Consider the following 23,251-nt stretch of genomic DNA (forward strand, 5'->3'; position numbering starts at 1 on the left):
GTTCAATGTCACGCTGGGTGCAAGTGGAACCGGGGAGCGAGCGGCGGCCTGCGGGGGGGGGCGGGGGGGGGGAGGAACGCGTGCGCGCGCGCGCGGGCAGAGGCGGCCCGCGGCCGGCAGGGGGCAGCGGAGGGGCGGCGCTGGCGCGCGGGTGCCGATCGGGAGCCTCGCCCCGCGCCCGCATCCTCAGCCTCAGCCTCAGCACCCGGCGCGGCAGAGCCCGGAGCGCGAGCCACCGAGGGCAGCGGCGGCGGCGGGAGCGAGGCGCGCAGCGCAGCAGCAGCAGCGGCGCGGGCGGGAAGCAGCAGCCGCAGCAGCTGCAGCAGCCGCAGCAGCCGCAGCAGCCGCCGCCGCTGCCGCCGCCGCCGCGACGGGCAGCCCGGCCCCTGCCCCTGCCCCTGCGCCTCGGGCTCGAGCCCCCGGCGCGCCCGGAGCCCGTGCCGTCGCCGTCGCCGTTGCCGGACGCGTCCTCCGGGCATGGAAGGCGGCGGCAAGCCCAAGTCCGCGTCCAACAGTCGCGACGATGGCAACAGCGTCTTCCCCTCCAAGGCGCCCGCGACGGGGCCTGCTGCGGTGGCCGACAAGCGCCTGGGGACCCCGCCGGGGAAGGAGCACGGCAACTCGGTGTGCTTCAAGGTGGACGGCGGCGGCGGCGGCGGCGAGGAGCCCGCGGGCAGCTTCGAGGACGCCGAGGGGCCCCGGCGGCAGTACGGCTTCATGCAGAGGCAGTTCACCTCCATGCTGCAGCCCGGGGTCAACAAATTTTCCCTCCGCATGTTCGGCAGCCAGAAGGCGGTGGAGAAGGAGCAGGAAAGGGTTAAAACTGCAGGCTTCTGGATCATCCACCCTTACAGTGACTTCAGGTGAGGGCTCCCCGGCGGGCGCCGCCCCACCCACCCAGCTCCCACCCAGGCGCGCCCTCCAGCATCCCACCCCGCCCCTGGGAGACGGGGCGCCCCGGGGGACTCGCGGCGGGGTGGGGTGGGGTGGGGGCAGGCACGGCTCGCACTCAAACTAGTGGGACTCTACTCTTCAACTAGTTTCCATTCGGGAAAGGTTCCGGGCTGGGGGGTTTGGCGCGAGGGTTTCTCCTCCCCAGAGCGCTAGACAGGCTCTTTCCTTTTGCAGGGTGAAGTCTAGGGGGGTAGATGGGAAGGGAAGAAGGCCACTGTGACCCCTGCACGCGAGGTGGCTAAGTTGCACTAGGAAAACTTTTACTTCGGCAATGGGAGAGTTAGGACTAGGGCAGGCATCCTTGCTAGCGCTGCTTCCCGAAGAGGAAAAGAAGCTTCTGGGATTCAGGAGACAGTGACTCACAGGTCCTAGCCGTCCCCGCCACTCTCCTCGCCCCTGGGAGTGTTAAATCTGTTGTTCCCATGCTTATAGGCACCCTTCACACCATTGCCTTGCTCCAGGTCAGTGGCTGGCAGGCACAGGAAGGTAGTCTGAGACTTGAAAGGCTTGGGTAGTCTGAGACTTGAGCTTTCAACCGGGGGAGCCAGTGCTGGCCGGCTGGGCAAGAGCGTAACAGGAAGCTTCGAGTTCCCGAAACAGAGACAGGGGTGTGGGGTGTGTGGGGTGTGTGTGTGTGTGTGTGTGTGTGTGTGTGTGTGTGTGTGGGTCGTTTGTAGAGCCCCCTTCCTGAAATAGTGCGACACCCGCTCTTGACCTTGACTACAAATCCATTTCAGAAATGTCTTTCCAGTTCCCCAGCCTTGGAGGAAGGGCGGCAGAGCTGTCAGCAGGAGAAAAATTAATATGAGTTTCCTGATCTTATTTGTAGCCCGAACATCCATTCGGTTAATAAGCACATTTAGAGGCTGACAAATGAAGGTCGTAAAGTAGATCCTCTTATTAGCCTGACACACTGCTCCTGAACGCAAGCAGAGCTTCCTTCTTCTAAATGCCAAACTAGTAACTCCGGGTGAAACACTTTTTTGTTTGTTTGTTTGTTTGTTTTTCGAACGAGAGGAAAAACTCAACAAGGAAAGGAGTATGCGTGCACACTGAGCGTTTGGGCTTCTGGTAAACCGCAAGTGAATGTAGCAACAAAAAGCATTACTTCCAGCAGGGTTCGGAAACTAACCCAAATTGCGATTAAGAGCAGACAGGGGAGGGAGCTGTCCACAGTTCTGAATCAAGTTAACCGTGGACTACAGCCCGACAAAGCTCTGGGAGACTGCCCATCTTCCTTAAGATACTTATCGCCTCAGAAACCAGCTGTCTCTCTTCTTGTGCACAGAGTGGATGTATTTTAGGAAAGCTTTCATTTTAAAATCCTTATTCGCAAAAACACGTAGGAAATCCCACTGAAGGGCTTTCAATAGCTAATGGCATTTATTGTTTGTACATCCTTGAGTTCAAATGAAAGAATGTTCAAAGCCAAAAGAGTCTCCGAGTAATCAAATATGCTTCATGGGTGAGGAAGATACTTGGAAAGGCAAACTCATGGATGGTGTTGCTCCGTCTAAGGCAAATTAAGTTGTTACACTCTTTAGAATTTTAAAGCTGGGAATGAGGATTGAATACCATCTCTCTCTTTTTGAGGCTTCCATGGGAATACAATCCAAATGATGGTACAGATTTCAAAAGAAAAACTTTGCAAGAGAACGTTCAACAGTCCTAATAACAAAAATGAGAATTATATTTTTTTTAAAAAACCTATGACATTCAATGACAACATGCAAAAAAAAAAAAAAAAAAAAAGCGCTACAATTTCTTTACTTGATATATTCAATTGAATGAGCCCAAAGGACACTTTTATATTCACCAGCAGGAAAATGATAGTGTTTTTCAAAATAGCAACATGTATCAAATGATTAAAATCCCACCTCCCATTTATTTTTCTAAAAGTATAGTAAGTAACTTTTCATGAGTTAGAATCCCATGTCCAATCTGTGGATCAAATGAAACTAAACGATCCTGTATATTTCCCCAAGAAACAAAAGCAAATGCTGAACAGAAGTGACTAATAAGTGAGGAGCTGTGTATTGACAAACCCTAGTACAGTTTGGGGGGATTTGATTGCTCTTGCATAAATGGAAACATGGCAGCAATGAGCTAAGTTAATCACTATTATTTAAAAATTTTAGATAGGAGATACCTGAAAAAATTGAAATGAAGAATTAAAGTATAACTTTTTTTTTTCTAAAAATGGCAAATTAAGGGGGGCCACCTTTTTCTTATTGTACCTATTTGGGTTCCGAAGACATTATTAATTAGTATTATTTGTATAGCCACAATACCAAACACAAGCATTTCCAAACCTATGCCATGCCAAGAAAATGTATCTGTTAAACCCACAACCAACACCAGACAAAATTGCGGGAACTTTTTTTTTTTCCTACAGTGAAATCAATATTCAAGTGGCTTTCAGTGGATGCAGGAGAATTTTATGTTCTTGATTTGCTCATCTCAGTACTTTCCTGAGGAAGTACTTTGAGGGAAGCATTTTTCTGAAATTACTAAATCATCAAACTTAACTTGGTTAATTTGCTAACAGAGAAGGTAACACATTAGATTACCTTTCCACGGAAGGGAGTTGGTTTCGGGAAGTCACAAAGCAAAGTGGATTCTTCCCTTGACACTTTTGTACTATCCCCGAGACGAGGAGAGTGCCCTGTGTCTTTGTTGCCCAACCCCACATCGCTGAGTGTAGCCTGGCACTTTAGAGAAAAGGACATGCCATGGTTTTGGTGTTGGGTCTCGTACTCTGGTGGTCATCTAGGGATGACTTCTTAGTCTAGCCCTATCTTCACTTACATGGAGAGTGATAGCTGTGCTCCTTGTGTTAGATTCAGACAGACAGCTGGTGTCCCTTTTGCTCACCAGAGTCCTCGTGCGCATGTTTGTGTCTGGCAGGTGCAAGTCTTCCACTTTCTGTGTAATTAGGGCAGAGGCTCTGTGTTTCCCTTTTTTTCCCCCAGGAGAGGATGATGGTAGGAAACTTCAGGGAGTGGAGGAAGGCTCAGTGATACCAATACTGTAAGAAACCATGGAGGGGGGCTAGGAAATATTTACTTTTTGTGATAATCAGTCAAGATGACTGGGGTAAATATTTGGCAGGTATTTATGATACTTTTCAATGTTAAGTCTTTTTCTTGTAAAATAATTCACTCAGGTGTGCAGTGAAGGCATGGTCACACACAGACATTTAAAAATTTGTGTTAACGGCACACATTTAATTTCAAGGTTAAGTATTAATATTTCAAGGGAAGCAGTAGTGGTTGTACATTTACAAAAGTTAAAGTTGTAATTTTTACCCATTTAGTAATCATGTGAGGATAAACCAGTGTTGTGATCTCACAGCCATTAGCTAGTTATGATATAATTATTCAAATATGATGAAAGAATATTTAGAATGCTTTTGTTGGTGTGTGTGTGTGTTATGTTTGTGTATTTCTAGGGGTCAAACCCACAGCCATCAACATTCTTGCCAAGTTTGCACTAAGTTATGCTCGACCACAATGAATCATTTCATTATGAGAAACACTTAGTTTGGAAAAAAAAAACTTATTATCATAATGTTTTCTATTTTAGGGATTCTGATGTTACTTTGTTGGCCCATGCTTACACAATAGCTCATTTAAACAAAATGCCCCTGTTCTATGAAGAAGCCCGCCGACCTTATGCCATTTGTTATGGAGCACGCACACACATGTGTGCATGTGCGTGCTTGCGTGTGTGCATGTGTGTGTGTGTGTGTGTGTGTGTGTGTGTGTGTGTGTGTGTGTGTTGTATTTTGACTTCTGCTTTTCATTGTTAGCATGAGAAACCATGTGCAAAGCCTACTGTGTGCTTTATGTACTCACGGTAAGACATCACTTTCTGGAGAAAACAGCACCTCTGCCCTTCTGTGACTCCCTTACAGTACATGTTACTGCTGACATGCTCATTAGGGAAGGGAGGCTTCAACAGTTCAACCTTCCGGGGTTTAAGTTCCCATTAGCTTAATCTTCCAATATCTTCAAACTGGGTTCTCTCTGCATGCTCTCAGTGATGTGTTTGTTGTCCCCACATCAACAGAGCCAGAATAAATCAGAAGGATTTATTTCTATGTCAGGTGATTCTTTTTATCTTCAAATTTAAAAAGTTGTTTTTTTCAAATAAAGTTTATGTCAGCGGTAAGCCCAATTAAAAGTTACTTGAAATATTTTAAGCTATACTTTTATTAAGTTACGCATTTACTATATTTCACAACGTAAAGTTTTACTTCATGTTTGGAAGTTAAATACCATGTAATAAACATTGTACAGATGTAAACGTAAGATAATTTTCATTTTTCCTGAATGAAATTTAATTAAAAATGCTCTTGAGAACCTGCTATAAATTGAGAATCAGTAGATATGTACACTACACCAATCACATTTGCTGTCTGCAAAATTGTTTTAGTTACAAAGATGTTATTTATTAATCCCACTTTATGTTCAGTTAACTGTACTGAATTCAACTGTATCTGCCTTAACCAAAACCATAAACCAAGACATCATCCCCAGTGGGACACAGCTTAAATAGGATCTATAATTCATCATATTTGCACTCAGTGAATCTGTCTCCCATTGTGAGCATGACATCAGCAAAATGTAGTTTGTTTAAGTGGCATGTGATCTCACTCCCCACCCCCCATTCAGGGTAGGCTTTTCATGTTTATCATATAATTCATCTCATAGTTTAGCAATAGAGAGTGGACTTAGTGTGTAGTCTCTCAAATATAGTCCCTTGTAAGTACAATGTTAGCATTAAGTATATGCATTAATGCACCGGAAGTACATAAATTAGGACTGCATGGAGCATATAGAATATTTTCAAGGCCTGTGATAAAGTTTTTGCTTTTATTCTTTGTAAATGCACCCTGGACTATGAATTATGCTGGCACCATATTTTAGGAGAAGAGGCAGGAAAGAAAAAGTCTTCATGGCAGAAAAAAAAAAATAAACATTTTCACATAAATAATTTTCTTAATAAAAACCTTTCTTTTTGTAGGAATGGTTTTTTAAATTGTATTGCTTCCTTAATTTCAATTTTGAGAATTTCATACATATGTAAACAAAATTCAATTATATTTCACCCTCCATTCCCTTCTCCAGCCCTTCAATATCCCAACATGTCCCCTTTCTAACCTCTCCTTTCTTTTTTCCACCAAGTCTAATTAGCATTATAGGAAATTTTAATGGCTGCCTACCACTGATTTTCCAGCAAAAACGTCATAGCATCCATTCCATGGAATACAACAAACCTTCACATTCCTCCCTCTTCTCTGCCTCCCTCCTCTTTTCCTTTGGTCACAGTGTGAGTATTTAATAGAAGCTATTCATAAGGTGTAGGTATGCAATTAAAAGGCATGTATATGCTATTATGTTCATGTAAACTTAAATGTAGAAGTTGATTGTGAGTTCAGTATTTATCTGATACTTATAACCTGACTTTGGCTGAAGAAAAATTGATTTTATGACCCTTTCACGTTTACTAGTTAACATTCTCAAAGTATTCTATTTAACCTAATCACTGACCACTCACCTAAACCATTTGCACATGCTTTGAACTTACATCTTAAGGATCATATTTGCATAGTCTTTATTTTCACGACTCATGCAATTGTAAAAACAAAGAAGAAAACTGTAAAACTAACCACATACAAAGTTAGCAACTACTTATCCATTTTTGCCTTTCAGATTTTGCTTGAAATATTTAGGAATTATAATCAGTGAGGCGATTGGGTTTCTGCATTTTATCATATTTCTTGGCAAAGTTCATAGAATAGACTTACTGGTTATAGGCGTTTGGCACTCCTGATTTTACTAATTAGTACTGAAAGCAGTTGAGACACTTCTACAAATAACAAGAATGATACAGTCTCCCTGCGGTTGTCATTCCTATTCAAATATGTTTTTTATCACTGCCTAGACCCACCATCTTGCAGAGATGAAAATTATTCTAAATTACAAACTGAATAATGCTATAATTCTCCTGAAAATGCACAAGTAAGTTTCCACATCTCTCATAATGTGTTTGACTACCTTCCTAATAGTACAAGGCCCCGAATGATTATGAAATCTTGAACTGCATTCAGCCCTCAGCACATACCACTCATCAGCTTGGTGCCTGTCTCCTTCCTTCCCTTTGTTCATCCCTGAGTTCCAGCAACTCTGATAAAACTTTAGCTCCTATAAAAAGCTTAGGTAGCCTCTACTACAGCGATTTTTTTTGAAATTTAACACCATTTCTTGATAGTCTCACACTTTTTGTCATTACGACATAGCTAGTAGTTTCTACTCTCTGCATGGAATGTAGTTTAATAAGTGGCCACAATCAGTCTATTTTCCACCCGTGTTCATCATCATCGTATCTGTTTCCGTTTGAAGGTCCTTGTCTCCACAGAATTACCATTATTTCTGTGCATGGTTCCTGCACCAGAATTGAAGCTCTGCTTGCTTTCTCAAGGGTCTCACTCCAGTTTTGCATTCCTAATATTCTTTAAACTTTGTCCTCTGAGAACTCAATGCAGTGTTTTTATCACAGTGTTTCCTGACCTCTGACTCCTATTAGACCCTTTCCTCTTTCTACTCACCCAACTTTATGTTCTTTATCTCCCTTAGATAAAAGAACTTTATCTCTCTTAGATAAAAAAAAAAGGAAAGGAAAAAAAATGAAAAAAATCCACTAAAAACTCTTCAAGCCAATGTTGTAAAAAAGCACATTCTACCTCCCCTTTTCTTCCATAATTTTTAGGTGTAATTTAAGAAAAGCAGTGCTTGAGAGGAAGATATCATGCAACAGGGTTCAAGCTGAGGGTTTTATTATTATTGTTATTACTTTAAATTAGGGAAGGGATCATGAAAAGAGGGAAGAGGAAGAGGGAGTTAGACCTTGGGGAACAGGAGCAGCAGCAGGAGAGAGAGAGAGAAAGAGAGAGAGAGAGAGAGAGTGGGAGAGGTGATGGGAGGTGGGCAGGGCCCTATTAAAAGGGAACATAGTGAATGTGCACAGGTGGTGCTCTTAGTGGCTGCAGCTGAGGGCGTGTCCTGTCAGAACCCCGACGACAGACCAGTACAGATGCCTGAACACTAACAATCTCAATAGTGCTTTGAGTCATAATTCATACATTACACCATTTGCCAATCAGAAGTATAAAACGCAGTGATTTCATTAAATTAACTGTCGTTGTGTGCCCACCATCATAATGACTTCTAGGAATTTTGAAACCCTAAGAAGATATCATTTCATTTAGCAGTGATATTTGTGTCATCTTATCCATGCACCCTCACCAAGAAGCAATCACTAATGTATCTTCTGTTGATGATTTAGCAGAAGTTACCCTAGAGATTTCTTGTTAGTTGGATCGCATAGCATCTCTTATTTATTATTTATTTATTTATTTATTTATTTTACTAGCTTCTTTCACTTAACATGTTGTTATTTTCAAGGGTCACCAAGCACTCTCAATATATTATTTTTATTTTTATCTGTTGGTTGAATATTATTGATTATATAGATGTGGTGCCTTTGATTTATCTAATCTCACATTGATAGACATCAATTTTTAGTAATGATCAGTGGTACCGATATGAATATCCTTGCGTTTTACGTGTTTTTGGGAAGTGATGTAGTTCTCTTAAGACTAATATTGTTTGGTCAGGATAGTAGCAATCGAAATATAATTATCACTGGATGAATAAATAAAGAGTCAGTTCATGGCAGTTCCAAGGCACTGTGAATCTTAGCATCAGCAGATCTAGATAAGGGCAGCAAAAGCTCTGTGTTCTCCCTCAACAGGGTCCGGGATCTTGTCTCCACTTCTCCTTCGACTTGGGACCCCAGATGCCCTATGTATAAAGGAGGAGATGAGAAGGCAGAAAGATTAAGTAGCACGAACAAGGTGATGGATAGATGGTGAGAACCGGGCCAGGCACTTGTGACTTTTTGAGTCTGAATTCTGCCATTTCAGTCCTCACCTGATGAGAAACTTGGTGCCAGCATGAAGAATTCCCTAATCCTGGTTAACCGACCTAATCACTTATCCTTCCTCCTTCCTGAAATGACTCCAAAATAATATGAGATCTTACTTATACACAGAGACCGGTAGTATGGAGAAACAGCAGAGATATGAGATCTTGAAGTATTCTGGAAGCTAACTGGTGAAGAAAGTCCCGTCGTCATTCATCCAGTGGCTCTTGGAAGGGATGGAGACTTGGACCAGTTTAGAAAAGTAGTTCTAGGAAAGCCAGGCTGCAAACACATTAAACAGGGTTTGCTTAGTGAATGCAGAACTCTGAGTGCTGGTATTAGCATACCTGGAGTCCTGTCAGTTCTCCCCAGCCAGGGAACTAGAGGAAAATACCTTTGATGATGGGTGTACATTGCAAAATCTTGTTTATTAACCAGTCACGTTGCCAAAAGCCCTACGTATATTCATAGAGATTGTAATTATTTTGTGACGTAGCATTGTTTAATAGCTGAAAGCAAAAGCATCGCCAAAGGCTTTCACTCTTGTCTCCATGAAGAAAGGACACCCAACAGAAAAATAAAGTTCAAAGGACAGAGACATTGGGGAAAGGAAATATGACAGCATTACAAATGCAATGTGACATTCTCAGGAAGATATTTTATCCATACAGCAATTGCAGCAGTTTTATTTTTAAGTAAGATATTAAGCAGTTTACTCCTGGGAAGTGGAGAGATGGCTCAGCAGTTATGGGCACTGGCTGCAATTTCAGAAGATGCGGGTTTGGTTCGCAGAATCAACATATGACTCACAGACATCTGTAACTCCAGTTCCTAGGGGTGCAAAAGGTTCTTCTAGGCTCTATGGGCACCATCACGCATGTGGTGTACACATATCCACGCACAGAAAACACTCATACACGTAAAATAAACATAAGTCAATCTTTATCTTTTTTAATGTAAAAATTATTTTTTGCTTTACCTACCAATCCCTGTTCCCTCTCCCTCCCTTCCCCTACCCCTCACCTCCCATCCTCCACACACCCCATCTACTCCTCAGAGGACGTTAGGCCTTGCTTGGAGAGTCAACAAAGTCTGGCACACCACAAAATCAATCCTAAAGAAAATAATTGAATGGATTTTGTGTAAGGGGCTTTCCCAGATTAAGACAAAAAAAAAAAAAAAAAAAAAAAGGGAAAACTAAAGTAGAAAATGTAAATAATCCGTGAAAATATTTGAAAATATTGCGTTAATTCTCAAAATTCAAAACACCGAAAGAAATTCCAGGGTAGAGATATGGAATTAGTAACACTGAAAATTGAAAATTGGAATGCGTGCAACAAAATCATCGATGCAATCATTTTTGTTTTCTGCCAAAGTTATTAGTAAATGTGCTCAAAAAAAAAAAAAAAAAAAAAAAAAAAAACAGGCTAAACACTGTGTTGACTTGCAAGGTTGTAAGTGAGATCTCACCAAGAGCTTTCAAAGAAAGAAACAGGAATAAGCCTAAGTGAGAGTAAGGACTAACCCAGGGAGGAAAGCAGAGAAACTGAGGAGGAAAATTGACATCAGCATCTGAAAAATGATATGGGCATTCTACACATCATTTTACAAAAAAAGATGCCTCTAGTTCTCATACAAGCATTTGTAAAATAATTGGATATGAACTATAACAAAGGACCCTTATTAATTCTGAAGTGAGCCAAAAGTCTGTAAAGTAGTGGAAAAAAAAGATTTCAAAAAAATCAAGTTTGCTTTGTTCAGCAGTCAGCAATACCTGTCACATTTTAATTGAAAATTATGGGGCGGTTTCTCTGAGAGGCCAGGAGAGAGTAGATGTGGATGTGGGTTGGATGGTGAAAGGAAGCTGTGTCTTCAACTTCTATAAACGGAAGTGAGCCCTGTCTAGAGTCAATACATTGATTTCTCTTTGAAACAAGATTTAAATGCTAAAAGTCACATGGTGGATTAATTCAGGAAGCATGCGTGCACAACAGGAGAAATGGAGTGCGGTGTACGTTCTGATAAGCTTGTGATTCTGCGTCACACGTAAAGAAGATTATGGGGGGGGGGGTGACTAATGTTTTGAGGCAGTATTTGCCTTTAAAACCTTAGTAGTGACCGAGAGTCTCCATCCCTCCAATTACAAGACGGGAAAAGTAATCTGCGGAAATGTGGGGATGTGAAGAAGATACGTGTTTTTGTCTCTCTGTACGCACATAACCTGCACGGTTTATGTATGTACATGTATGATCGGCAGGTTATGTTGGGCATTTAACTCATTCTGTGTTTAGTGACATTGAAACAGAATTACGGTGTGTGAGCCAAGAAAACCAAAATGCTTCTTAAGTACATTCTCCGAGAGTCTTGTGAATTTATTCGCCCCTCCATTTTTATGTGTGTTGGTGTTTTTCCTACATATGGGACTACATCCTTTTCTGTTGACCATGGATACCATAAGAGGGTGTCAGATGACTTAAACCGAGATTTAAAGATGGTTGCCAGACTCCATATGAAGCTGGAAGGAGGATCTGGGTTCTCTAGAAGAATAGCCAGTGTTGTTAACTACCAAGCCTTCTATCCAGCAGAATTTACTAAACAAAGGCACGCGGGATAGGAGAACCTCTCATTTTTGTAAACTGGGCAGCCATGTTCTTCTTTTTATCTTCATGGGCACATGAGCATCAGGACATCTACTGAGAAATGGCATGGTTTCTGTGGGCTGTTGATCTAGATCTACTCATGGGACAATTAGCATTGGGTAACTTCTGATATACCCTCCTCCTGCAAAAATTTTTTTAGATGTATCAATTTTTATAGAACAGTATAGCTGGCATTAAATAATAAAGTACCAAACATTTAGAAATAGATAAAAATTTTAATAGCACTGTGTTCCATGTACTGCTTCCTGTTAATTTTCATTTTCATAGAAAAATGGGATAACTGAAACATTTGGGATCTTAGCGCAGATCAATTAGAGGCGTCACGTATGAGCCAAGTAAGATGAATCATAACTTGCTAAATTCCTTCATTTAGTTTTTATTGTCAAATTAATGGTCTGGGAAAATAGCCACTTTGAAATTTGTTGAAAGAGTTTGAAAAGCTTTGGCGCAACATGGTAGAGCGCACCTGTAACCTGAATGCGGAATTAAGAGAATTAGATGCTCAGGTTTAGAATTGGCTAAGTAGTGAGTTCAAGGCCCATCTGGGCTATGGATAACCTCCCTTAAAAATGAATGTGTGTGGGGAAATGGGTTGGGAGGGAGGGTCGGGGGACATGGGAGGGAGAGGGAACTGGCATCTACATATAAAATAATAAAAAATAAATATATATAAGAAAATAAAAAAATTCAAAAACTGATCTTTAATATTTTATGTTATTCTACTGTTTCTAGAAAAGATTCATTTATCACCATTGCAGAACATTTAAAGTTTTTATTTTTTTAAAAGACATATTCATAGGCTTTAAAATTTATGTGGTTTACATATTGTATGTAAAGTCAGAACCAGCATATTTTTCTTTTTTTTAATAGATGTGATTCATAGGTTCAACAATTATTTTTTAATGGGACTTTGTTCTGAACAACAATCTGCTGAATAAAAAACATAAAACAATGTAAATGAATTTTGATGAAGATGGTAGGAAGTAGTGTGTATGTATATTTAATACACAATACGCAATAGAAATGTGCAGTAGATGTGGGTATGGTTGCATATATTACATATCATAAATAGCCTCAAAATTCTATTGTCTACACGTACTGATTACTATCCATTCATAGCTATGTATGCATACTAACTCCTACTGGGTTTCTAAACTTACAGACTGATAGCTTAGAACCCTGTGCCCTTGAAAGAACATGTATTTGCAATGTTTTGTCTATGGCTTTAAGAGGTTCATGGTTCCCTTTAGGCATATTTACTTCAGGAGCTGAAGTGAAGAATTCTTGTTCTTCCCAAAATTTGAAGACAAAGTAGAGATACTAAGAACAACATGCACAAGGAGGAAGAAAATAATTTCGCTTGAGTCAAGGATTTTATAATAGAAATACAACAAGCAATTTTACTGTCAGCTAAAAGGCTTGATTTCCAAAAAGGCCATACATCCAAATGCGAGGAGACTCACACACCCTTGTCCACTAGTGTTCTGTTTGCAACATCAAGAAAATGAATCAGACTGGATGTCCATCAACAGATGAATGGGTGACAAATAGTTTGTTACACATACACAATGGAGTTTCACTCAACTGTGAAGAAAATGAAATTATGAAACTAATACGGTAACTTCCAGTTCTATTAATTTCCCTGAATTTAATAGAACTGGAAGTTATTGTATTAGTACTACATAACACAGGCTAAGAATGACAAATACTACATACTCTCTCTCATAAGCAGATCCTAGATTATAATTGTTGTCTACAAGCATTTATATGGTAGCTAATGAGAGTAGAAGCCAGGAAACTCTAAAAGATTATAAGATATGGAGAAGGAGGCTTTAAAGGGGCGTTGGATAGGTATAAGGGAAATGTAATATATGTGATATGAAAATGGAAGGGAAAATACCCGGGTCAGAAAGGTACAATAGGGGTATGGGACACAGAGACGGGAGACTATGTATGTCTGAAGATGCCATCAGAAACCCTGCATTCTTAGAAAAAAAAATCATCAGATAATGAGTCTGATTCTGAGGTTAAAATCCAGATTAATAGTAATTTAGTAATGAGGACTCATTCCTGATTATTCAGTCAGTGCAACACAGCACAAAGTTTTAACCAGAAACATTCTTGGGTAAGTAGGGACTGCAATTCTATGCAAATCGTGTTTACCTTACTTGATGCTGCTGAAACCAATTGGTGACTGGTTGGGTATATTAAAATATACCTGTAGTACTCTTCTATGTCAACAATAATGAAGTACTTCTGAATTCAAAAGGCAAAACATAAACTGCACACACTAGCTTGAAAAATAATGTTAATACAAATTAAATAAATCTTATTTTATTATTTCATAGCAAAGTTAAATCCAAAGTTAGTTTTAAATTTATAAGTTGTAAAACAACATTGAGTAAATAATCCTTAGGACATATCAGTGAATTAGTGGATTATTTGGAAATATTACTGAGGCGTTTTCCACTGTGTCCTTTCGTGAACTATGAACTGATACATCTCCAAAGGTTTATGTTATACTCTCTATAAACTACTTACTGAAAGTTATACTCTAGTAAATTGCCTTAAAGAGAAAAGGAGGCATTTTCACATACATGAAAACAAAGCAGATCTTTATTGATAATGTTTTAATAATTACACAAAGTTATGCATAAAAACAACCTTAGCAAAAAATTTTAACCCTTAACAATAATCCTGATTGTGAGCTATTTTACATTTTGTGGCATTTCTTTATCATTAGAGGTCTCAGCATGGTTTGTCATAGTAAGTGTTGTATTGCTTCTGTTGCCCCTAACTGGTAATTTAAACCTTACTAGAGTTAAGATTTTTGTTATTTTAAATGCTACAGTCAAAATCCCAGCAGCTTGCAGCCCACAAGGTGAGCTCCTAAGTTTGAATAAAAGAAGTTTTAGAAATTTAGCAACACTACGCACAATATTTGTTTCCATATGTAATTTCCATGAGCAAGGTTATCTCTACCCGATGTCACGCTAGTACAAAATACTGAGTACTTTTAATTTAGCATTGGTACTTAATCATTTCATTTCATTTTGTCACAGGAACATTCATTTAGAAAAATGACTTTTCAGACCTTGAAGATACTGTACTTGTATACATCATGGGATGTTTTAATTTATGTCGGTTTTTCCTAATTTGGGCATATTTGTATTAAGGATGTCTTTGTTCAGTTGGGCTGCTGTCTTCTCATTGTGACTTGACAAGGTGAAAGAGGCCGTCAATCTTTTGTGGCTATATATATATATATATATATATATATATATATATATATATATGTATATATATAAGGATGCAACCATGATAGTTTCATTCTAATGATCTAGCATGATGTGAAGGCCCCACGTCCCATCGCCATCATCCTAGGAGTTAGGGTTTCAGCACATAGAGATACAGGGACCCTTTAACATCAATGGTTCAGTTTCCACAGAATAATAAAACCCCTTTTAAATATCATTTGCCTTTGGAATGAATACTGTCTTGATCAAAGCATAACTGTGAACATGCACCTTCTCACAGCGACATCTAGAAGAATGGTATGATCTTATAGTGTCATCTACTAACAATGCATATTTAAAGGGCATTTTACAAGAGTAGGCAGGCTATTAACAATAAGGAAATTGAACCCTAGGTTTAATTAATGACATAACAACTCAACAATGTGAAAGTTTAATTTTAACTCCATGGAAATGGGTTTATTTTCTTTTTCCACCAAACTGATAGCGAAGGAAAAGGCTCTCCAGTCAAAGGCATCTATCTGCCAATGTGTGCTGTGTAAAGTTAATGGAAATTATATCACAGGCATTGAACTGGGTTCCTGAATTTAAAGTAATTTTTAATAGCAAAGAGAACTTGAGCCTGAAAAGATCATGATGGTAGAATAGCATCCAACATTTAGTTCCAATAAGCAGCAAAATCTAAACCCAAGCCAATAACCAAATCGACACGACTATCTTATACAGCAACACTGTCCTCATAAAACTAAGTATATGTAAGTTGTTATAAACCTTCAATGAATGGGAGTCCCATGCTGTAAGAACTTCTGCATAAGGGGAAAAACAATGATATGCAACAGCCTGTGCCCAACCCACACTCCAAGAGATGTTAACTGGAAAAGTTGCTCAACCTAGGGTAGGACTGGACAAGTGGTCATTAGTCATCAGAAGTGGAGTGATGGCTGTAGAAGGGATAAAGTGTGTCTTAACAAATGATTTCAGCTAGTAATTAACCTGGAAACTTTTCATATATCTATAAAAAATTCATAAGTTCTTTATTCTCATTTAATTAATGAATCTGGATATTAAGCATAAGTGGCCCTTACTATAAAAACAAAAGCAGAAAGAGACATATCTTATTGATGAAACAGCACAGAACCATGTACAGTTTTGCCAAGGGTGTGGAACCTGCATGCAAACAGGCCACTAGATATGAGTCTAGTCATCAAGAATACAGAATGGAGACCTCAGTGATCTATGTCACTTGGGTATTTGATGACAAAAATTAAGTCTGAAGGAATGAGTCTGCTACCGAAAGTTTTCAGCTCATGGTAGGAAGGACTTGTGATAGGGCAGATGAACATTCTTCAGAGATGAAGGCTCTAAAGCATGTACCTGAAGGATATTCAACTGTGCTCAACTACAGGGAAATTCAAGAAAGACTCTACAGTGTGAGTAAAGCTGTGCATTTAGAGAGTGGGACTGTGCATGCATGTGGGCCTCTCTATTTGGTAATGGAGCTCTATTTTTTGTGTTAAGGGTCTTTGCTTTATAATAAGTCACTCAGTGAGACTTTCTTTATCTGTTTTATTATACGATAAAAGGTGGGAAGGAAGTCCTAAATTTTGGACTTGAATTTTGGAAATGAAATATCAAGTTGTAAAGGAAGGGCAATGCAGTATTACTATTTATCTGTGTTTTGGTCACAGATATGATTTGCATGCACAGGCATGATTTGCATGCCAAAACTCTTAATTTAACAAAGGTAAAGCAACTTACTATGACATCGTGCTGGGACTCTGTCCTAGGGACAGGATCTAAAAAGTCAGAATTTACAAACCCTAGGTTTAAACAACCTTTCCTCTCTCCTGAAGGGCAAAACTTTCATGGCTATCAGCTCGTGGGGCTCTACATATATTAGTTTTCAGTTTCATAGTGTCTTAGAGAAAGAAGGCATACGTAGTTGAATGAAAGAAATAATACAGTGCATGCAAATCTTCTTTCCCCATTGAAACAGTAATAGCTGCCTTCACAGGATTGTCAGTTCAGCCAAAGGATTAGGAATTATTTAGTACTCAATGGCCCTCCCCAGTCTTCTCCCATCCCTCTCCTGCCCCCTTCCTCCCTGTCTATAAAAAATATCAACCAATAATATTGCATACCAGTTTTAAAAATGTTGGGAATGAAAATTATATCCTTAGAAATTCAGCATTTAATTATTTTTAGTTCATATTTTTTCACTTTTATGATTTTAGAATATGTGGAGTTTTCAAGCCTTTTACTATTTCAGAATTGTGCATTTAAAAGAGGAATAAAAGGTCCACTGGGAAACAGATTTATTTACTTTAAAGAAGTAAGTTTTCATTATGTAAAATAAGGTAATGCTTACTTCTTCTGTATCAGAAAGCTATGTTTGAAGATGAGCGAAAAAGTTCCTAACCTACTTTCCTATCTTCAATTTTTACCTTTATCATGCTTGCTAATTGCCTGGGTGTCCTTTAAGCATCTATTTTCATGATTCTTTCCCAGAGGCTTCGTTTAATTTTAAAAGTGAAGTTTATCCAGCCCTAATTATGTGAGAGCTCACTGCAGGCAAACAGAAAGAGATAGTAATGACCAAAACGTGTTCTCAAATCAGTTACATGGCTATCGCAGCAAGTTGCTATAAATATTTGATGACTAGGAAATGCAGCCATGGAAGGCAATACTTAGAAGCTAGTGACATTTGAAAATAGGAGTCTTTCCAAAAACAAAATTTCACTTGATAAGATTTTTTAAACATCTGAATTCATACTTTTTACATTTCTTTTATAAGTACCTAAAATTGTGAGAATACTTACAATTCCCATTATAATTAACAACCAGATACAAGAAGGCCCCATGGATTTCTTTGAGTAGGAATATTTACAAAATACTCTATCTGTGCAACTAAAGAAATATCAGTATTGTCATTGAAATGCACGTTGCTATATTGGCTTCAATGTCACAGTAAGCATTTATTTTAAACAGCCTGTTTATTTACTTTTAGATTTAATTTGGTGGGGAAAGGTTGCCATCAAAGTATTGTTTTGTTGTAGCTTGTCATACATGGGTGTTTTAAACATTGGTGAGATTTTTAAAACAACAACACAAAATTGGTAGGCGACCAAATCAGTATTACTTGCTAAGTCTGGAACAATATCCTAATACTCCCCATCATCATCATCATCATCATCATCATCATCATCATCATCATCATCTCACTGAGTCTGAAAGTCTGAATAGAAATACTATGACAGCTACTCTTCATGTCTCATTGCAGCTTAGAAGACCAAACCATGGAGAAATTATGTTTTCAGACAGTTTGTAAAAGAAACTGAGATTTGAACCAATGAATCCAGTTCATAACCTAGGATCCTTACCTCTCTATTTTATCTCTAAAGTATTCAGTCATATCCTGACCCACTGACTCAGACACTTACTTTTACACACACACACACACACACACACACACACACACACACGCACACACGCACACGCACACACACACAAAACAAAAAAAAACCCAAAAACAAACAAACAAAAACAAAAACAAAAAAACACCAGTTTAATTTTTAAAGGCAAATTAATTTAACTGATCTACAAAAATTCTATGTGTCTATCAGGCATTGTGGTGTTTAAATACACACATACTTGTGGTGTTTAGATAGATACAAACATTTAGTGTTTAAATCACATTCTACCCTCTAAAATATATTTTTTAATATTCTGAAATACACAGTATGCCATCTTTGCCTATTTTTATTGCAGCATAATATTCACTCATCAGCTTTCCCCATCTTACCCATCCTAGCATGAAATTAACTCTTTCAGGTTCCACATATGAATGACAGCTTACCACACCATGTACCAGTCTGTGTCAAGATTATTTCACTTAACATAATGTGTCCTTGTTTCAATGTGTACGACACGTGACACGATTTGATTTTATGGATATTACAATTCTGTTGAATATATGTGCCATCTTTTTCTTCCTTTATTCGCTGATAGACAATCGAGTTGGTGCTGCAAGGAATATTAGCGCTCAGGTTTCTCTTTGACATGATGATTTCTTTTTCTTTGGGTATATATCTGACAGCGGATTTTTGGAGCATATGATTATTTAATTATATTGCTTTCCCAACAACAGTGTACAAGGATTTCCTTTATTCAAAAAACAAAAAACAACAACAAAACAAACAAAACCTTTCCTACCACGCTCTCTCTGTTTTTTTGCATAGTATTTTTTTTTTTTCTGTTTGTTTGCTTTGTTTTGATTTTCATGGCAGCGTTTCTCTGTGTTACATCCCTGGCACTTGTGGAAACAGATATCTAAACTAGGCTGGTCCTGCACTCAGAGATCCACCTTTCTCTACTTCCTGGATTCTCAGATTAAATGAATGCTTCACCGCTGTCTGGCTGTATAGCCATTCTTAGTGGAACAATGAGGTGTATTTTTTTTCTTTGCTTATAAGACATTCTCTGCTGGCCATTTGTGTGTGTGTGTGTGTGTGTGTGTGTGTGTGTGTATGTGTGTATGTCCTGTTGACAAAATTTCTTTGTTTTTTTCTCAGCCCTTTTATTGTCTATATATAGAAAGACTACTAATTTTTTTTTTGAGATAATCTTGTATCCTGCCACTTTGCTGAAGGTGTTTATCAGTTGTACGAGTTTGAAATCAAGAAAATACCTAAACATAATAAAGTAGTGTATTGCAAACCGACACACAAAATATTTCTTTAAGGCAATTGCCTGCCATAAAATCTTGTTGCTTGCTTTTTTTTTTATTACAAAGTTTTAAGGTTTCTCAGATGTTCTGGATATTGATTCCTTCTCAGGTGTTATGTTTACACATTTTATCCCATTATAGAGGTTGTTTGGACTTGGTTAATTGCCTTCTTTGCCATACAGAAGGCTTCTGGTTTGGCCTGGCTATACATAACCTAGTTATTTAGTTATATTCTCATGTGGGAAATTGTACCTACTAGCTAAATTTTGCCTGCATTTTTCCTAGAGCTTCACTCCACTTAGTTCATGATTATGATTGTATGTGCACAGGTCTTATTACTACGCATACTCATTTGTTCTTCGAAAATGTTAAAATATTTGTCAATAAAGACTTAAGGGTGAGTTTTGCAATCTTCCCAGGATTGTATGTTAAAAATGAAAATATGGCTTATTCTGATTCAGTAGTTTTCATATTTCACAAAATTTAAGAATCAATTAAAATAATTCTCTCTAAAATATTTAGTTTTTTCTTTACATATTTTTGCATGCTTAAGTACTAAAATGAGAAGAATACTTAAGTAATGATAATCATGAAGAGCATCATTCATGGAGGTCATTTAGCAGTGGATGGGAATAGGAATCAGATTTCAAATTTGAGCTATAAGTGCTATTGAAGATAGATGATTACTAAATAAAATGTCAGTTTGCCATTATATTTCCGTCACCATGTAAATGCCATTATTGTAAATCATTACATATCATAGCACAAAACGTGAGTCCATTGGAATAAAAATTGATCTCAGTTACTTGGAAACGTTTAGGATGTTTATTATTAGACTTTGGTGTATTGGAGAAAAGGTACCTAAGGAAGGAAGGAAATTAGGAGATCCTGTGTAAATTTCCTTGTTTAAGTTGACTTTTGTTGTTGTTTTTTTCCCCCACCTTTTATAAAACTGAGATTAGTAATATTCTCACAAAACTCTAAGTTCAAAATTTCCCGCAGTAGTGGATAACTTTAAAATTTAACCTTTCTTAATAGAGAAATTCTTGAAGTATTAGAAAGATACTCATGTGACACTGTACTTGGTATTTTGTGAAGTCATGAAACAGTTAAACGTCAATATTTTTTTAAAAGACATAAGCTCAAAATGCTTCAATTTAGAATAAGTATTTTTGCTATGAGCTCAGACTGCTGCTTTCAATTTCCCTTTTGTCTCTGTAGACTTTAGAAGACACCTCTTTAACTTTCTATTCATTTTTAGACCAGACTTTACATTCAAATACGACATAGATGATGACAGATCAACAAAATGAAATGAAATCAGCAGCATGTGTGAGTGAGAACTTTCCAGAACTTTAAAAGCTTGCCCTCTAAGTGGCACTTGACATTCCTTTTAGACTTTGCTGTCTGCGGTAGTTTGAAAGAAATTGGTCCCTAAAGGGAATGGCACCATTAGGAGGCATGGGCTTATTGGAAGGACTGTGTCACTGTAGAGAAGATCTTTGAGGTCTCATATATGCTCAACCCACACCCAGCGTCTCAGTTCACTTCTAAGATGTAGGATTCTTAGCTACCTCTCCAGGACCAGGACTGCCTGCGTTCTGCCACATTCCACCATGATAATAATGTACTAAACCTCAGAAAATGTAAGCCACCTCAACTAAATAGTTTTCCTTTATTAGAGTTGCCATGGCGTCTCCTTATAGCAATAGAGACTCTAACTAAGATACTGTTTCTTTCTCTTCTGATTATATTCTTGCAACTCTGTCTACTAAATACCAATCTTCTTTTCAAGGTCCAAATCTTTTCCCTTAGCTTAGATGATTCTAGCCTTTAATGTCTACAAGGTATCTTCTCTTCCCTTGGGTATATACTCTTAGGGAAATGATAGGCCAGGAACATGCTTGAGATGTCACATCCATGATCTGTTCTAGCCCAAGTCATATCCTCACCATAAGAACATGTATTCTTTTATTGCTATATGCTTTTTAAAAAAGATTTATTTATGTATCATGTATACAGTGTTCTGCCTGCATGTATCCCTGCAGGCCATAAGAAGGCACCAGACTTCATTATAGATGGTTGTGAGCCACCATCATGTGGTTGCTGGAAATCAAACTCAGGACCTCTGGAAGAACAGGCAGCACTCTTAACCCCTGAGCCATCTCTACAGCTGCTATATGCTTTCTGAATCTGTTTTTTTTTTTTTTTTTTTTTTTTTGCTTTTACTACCACAGGTCATATCCTCTACTATTATTTTAGTACATGACTCTTGTAAGTGAGGAAAACATCTGTTTCCCAAAACCATATTACCGTTCTCACTAACACTTGACTTATTTATAAACATATGTACTGTCATGTCTTTTAGAGATTTATGGTGATATTTATTGACATAAAATTACACAGATTAAAAAAGGGTGTCTCCGAACTGTGGTTACACCTTGTACCTCATGTATTTAGTTGAAAATATTTACTTTTATATTAATTCTCAACTTGTTCTGTCCCCTTCTTCTCGGTGCTCAGCACCTCTATGATGACATTTATGTTTCATGCTCCTGCTCTATAGCTGGTGCATTCATCACTCACAATGTAGCAGTTCTCTGGGCTTCATTGCACTTTCTTCACCTCTGACCCCTCTGCTCACCTGTTGGCCGCCACCACCAGAAACAAACAAACAAACACAAACAAAACCCTCTCCATCTGGTTGGTCTCGGGTTTATTATATGTTTTTCTTACTGTAAATGTGATTCCATAAATTTTACATATTTTTAGCACTAATCTAAAATTAAAAGCTGTATATAGAAACACACTTAATTACCATAGCTGTTGATCAAAGAGCAAGGTGAGAGAATTGACTTGTTTATTCTAAGTCAGAGTCTGGAAGTTTCCAATGAAATTCAGAATTTTTCCGAGGCTCCCCATCTGTGAAGTTCAAGTCATTACAGATTAATAGTCGTACAGTTTAGGCAACCATTGAGCTAAGCCAAGCCAGTACAGTGAGAATGGACAACATCACCCTTACCTTTTTTGTAAACTTAAATTTTTTTGAAGAAGATGAACTAAATAAGGAGAGGTGACTTTTGAATACAAATGGAAACCGTAAGAATGTGTGATGGAAACATAAGGCTAGGAGTTAATTCAGGGGCCAATGAAAGCCTTTATAAAACATGACAGTTGGCATTTAGAATTGAAAAGCAAATATGAATTAGTGAAGTAACTGGTGGTTTGGGGTTGTGTGGGCAGAACTCAACACACGACAGTTGACTCTTGTGAAGCAATTGCTAATCAAAGATCGAATCATTTGCTAGCTTTGTTAATTAGAGAGATAAGATGTATAGAATCACGAGGGGTTGATGTATGACAGTAGATGCACAATGAGGTACCTCTCAAGACCCATACTTCATATGTATTTCATCTTGAATGTGTTTGAGAACCATGTTTCACATGTATTTCATCTATAATGTGTCTTTAGCTTGTTGGGATTGTGTTTGAAGGTATTCTCTTATTTAAAGCTTCAAATTTCCCTCAAATCTTTAAATATGAGTGAACATTCCATCACTTTGCATTCTCTTAGAATTTATAATCCATTTCACACTATTTTAAGATCACATATATTCTCTGGTTATTTTAACCATTCTATTCTTTCCAGCGCTTCCTACTTCCTTACT

General features: G+C 38.5%; 1 protein-coding gene across 1 annotated transcript in view; it reads left to right on the forward strand.

Annotated features, from left to right (window-relative positions):
• The first annotated feature begins 445 nt into the window (after positions 1-445).
• Positions 446-23,251, forward strand: part of Hcn1 (hyperpolarization activated cyclic nucleotide gated potassium channel 1) — a 331,515-nt gene continuing 308,709 nt past the window's right edge. Inside the window, exon 1 of the mRNA XM_051183089.1 lies at positions 446-863. Coding sequence (XP_051039046.1) covers positions 478-863 — 386 coding nt within the window. The 5' untranslated portion in view covers positions 446-477. The remainder of the gene's footprint in view (positions 864-23,251) is intronic.

The sequence above is a fragment of the Phodopus roborovskii genome, unplaced genomic scaffold, assembly GCF_943737965.1.
Source record: "Phodopus roborovskii unplaced genomic scaffold, PHOROB, whole genome shotgun sequence".
NCBI lineage: Eukaryota > Metazoa > Chordata > Mammalia > Rodentia > Cricetidae > Phodopus > Phodopus roborovskii.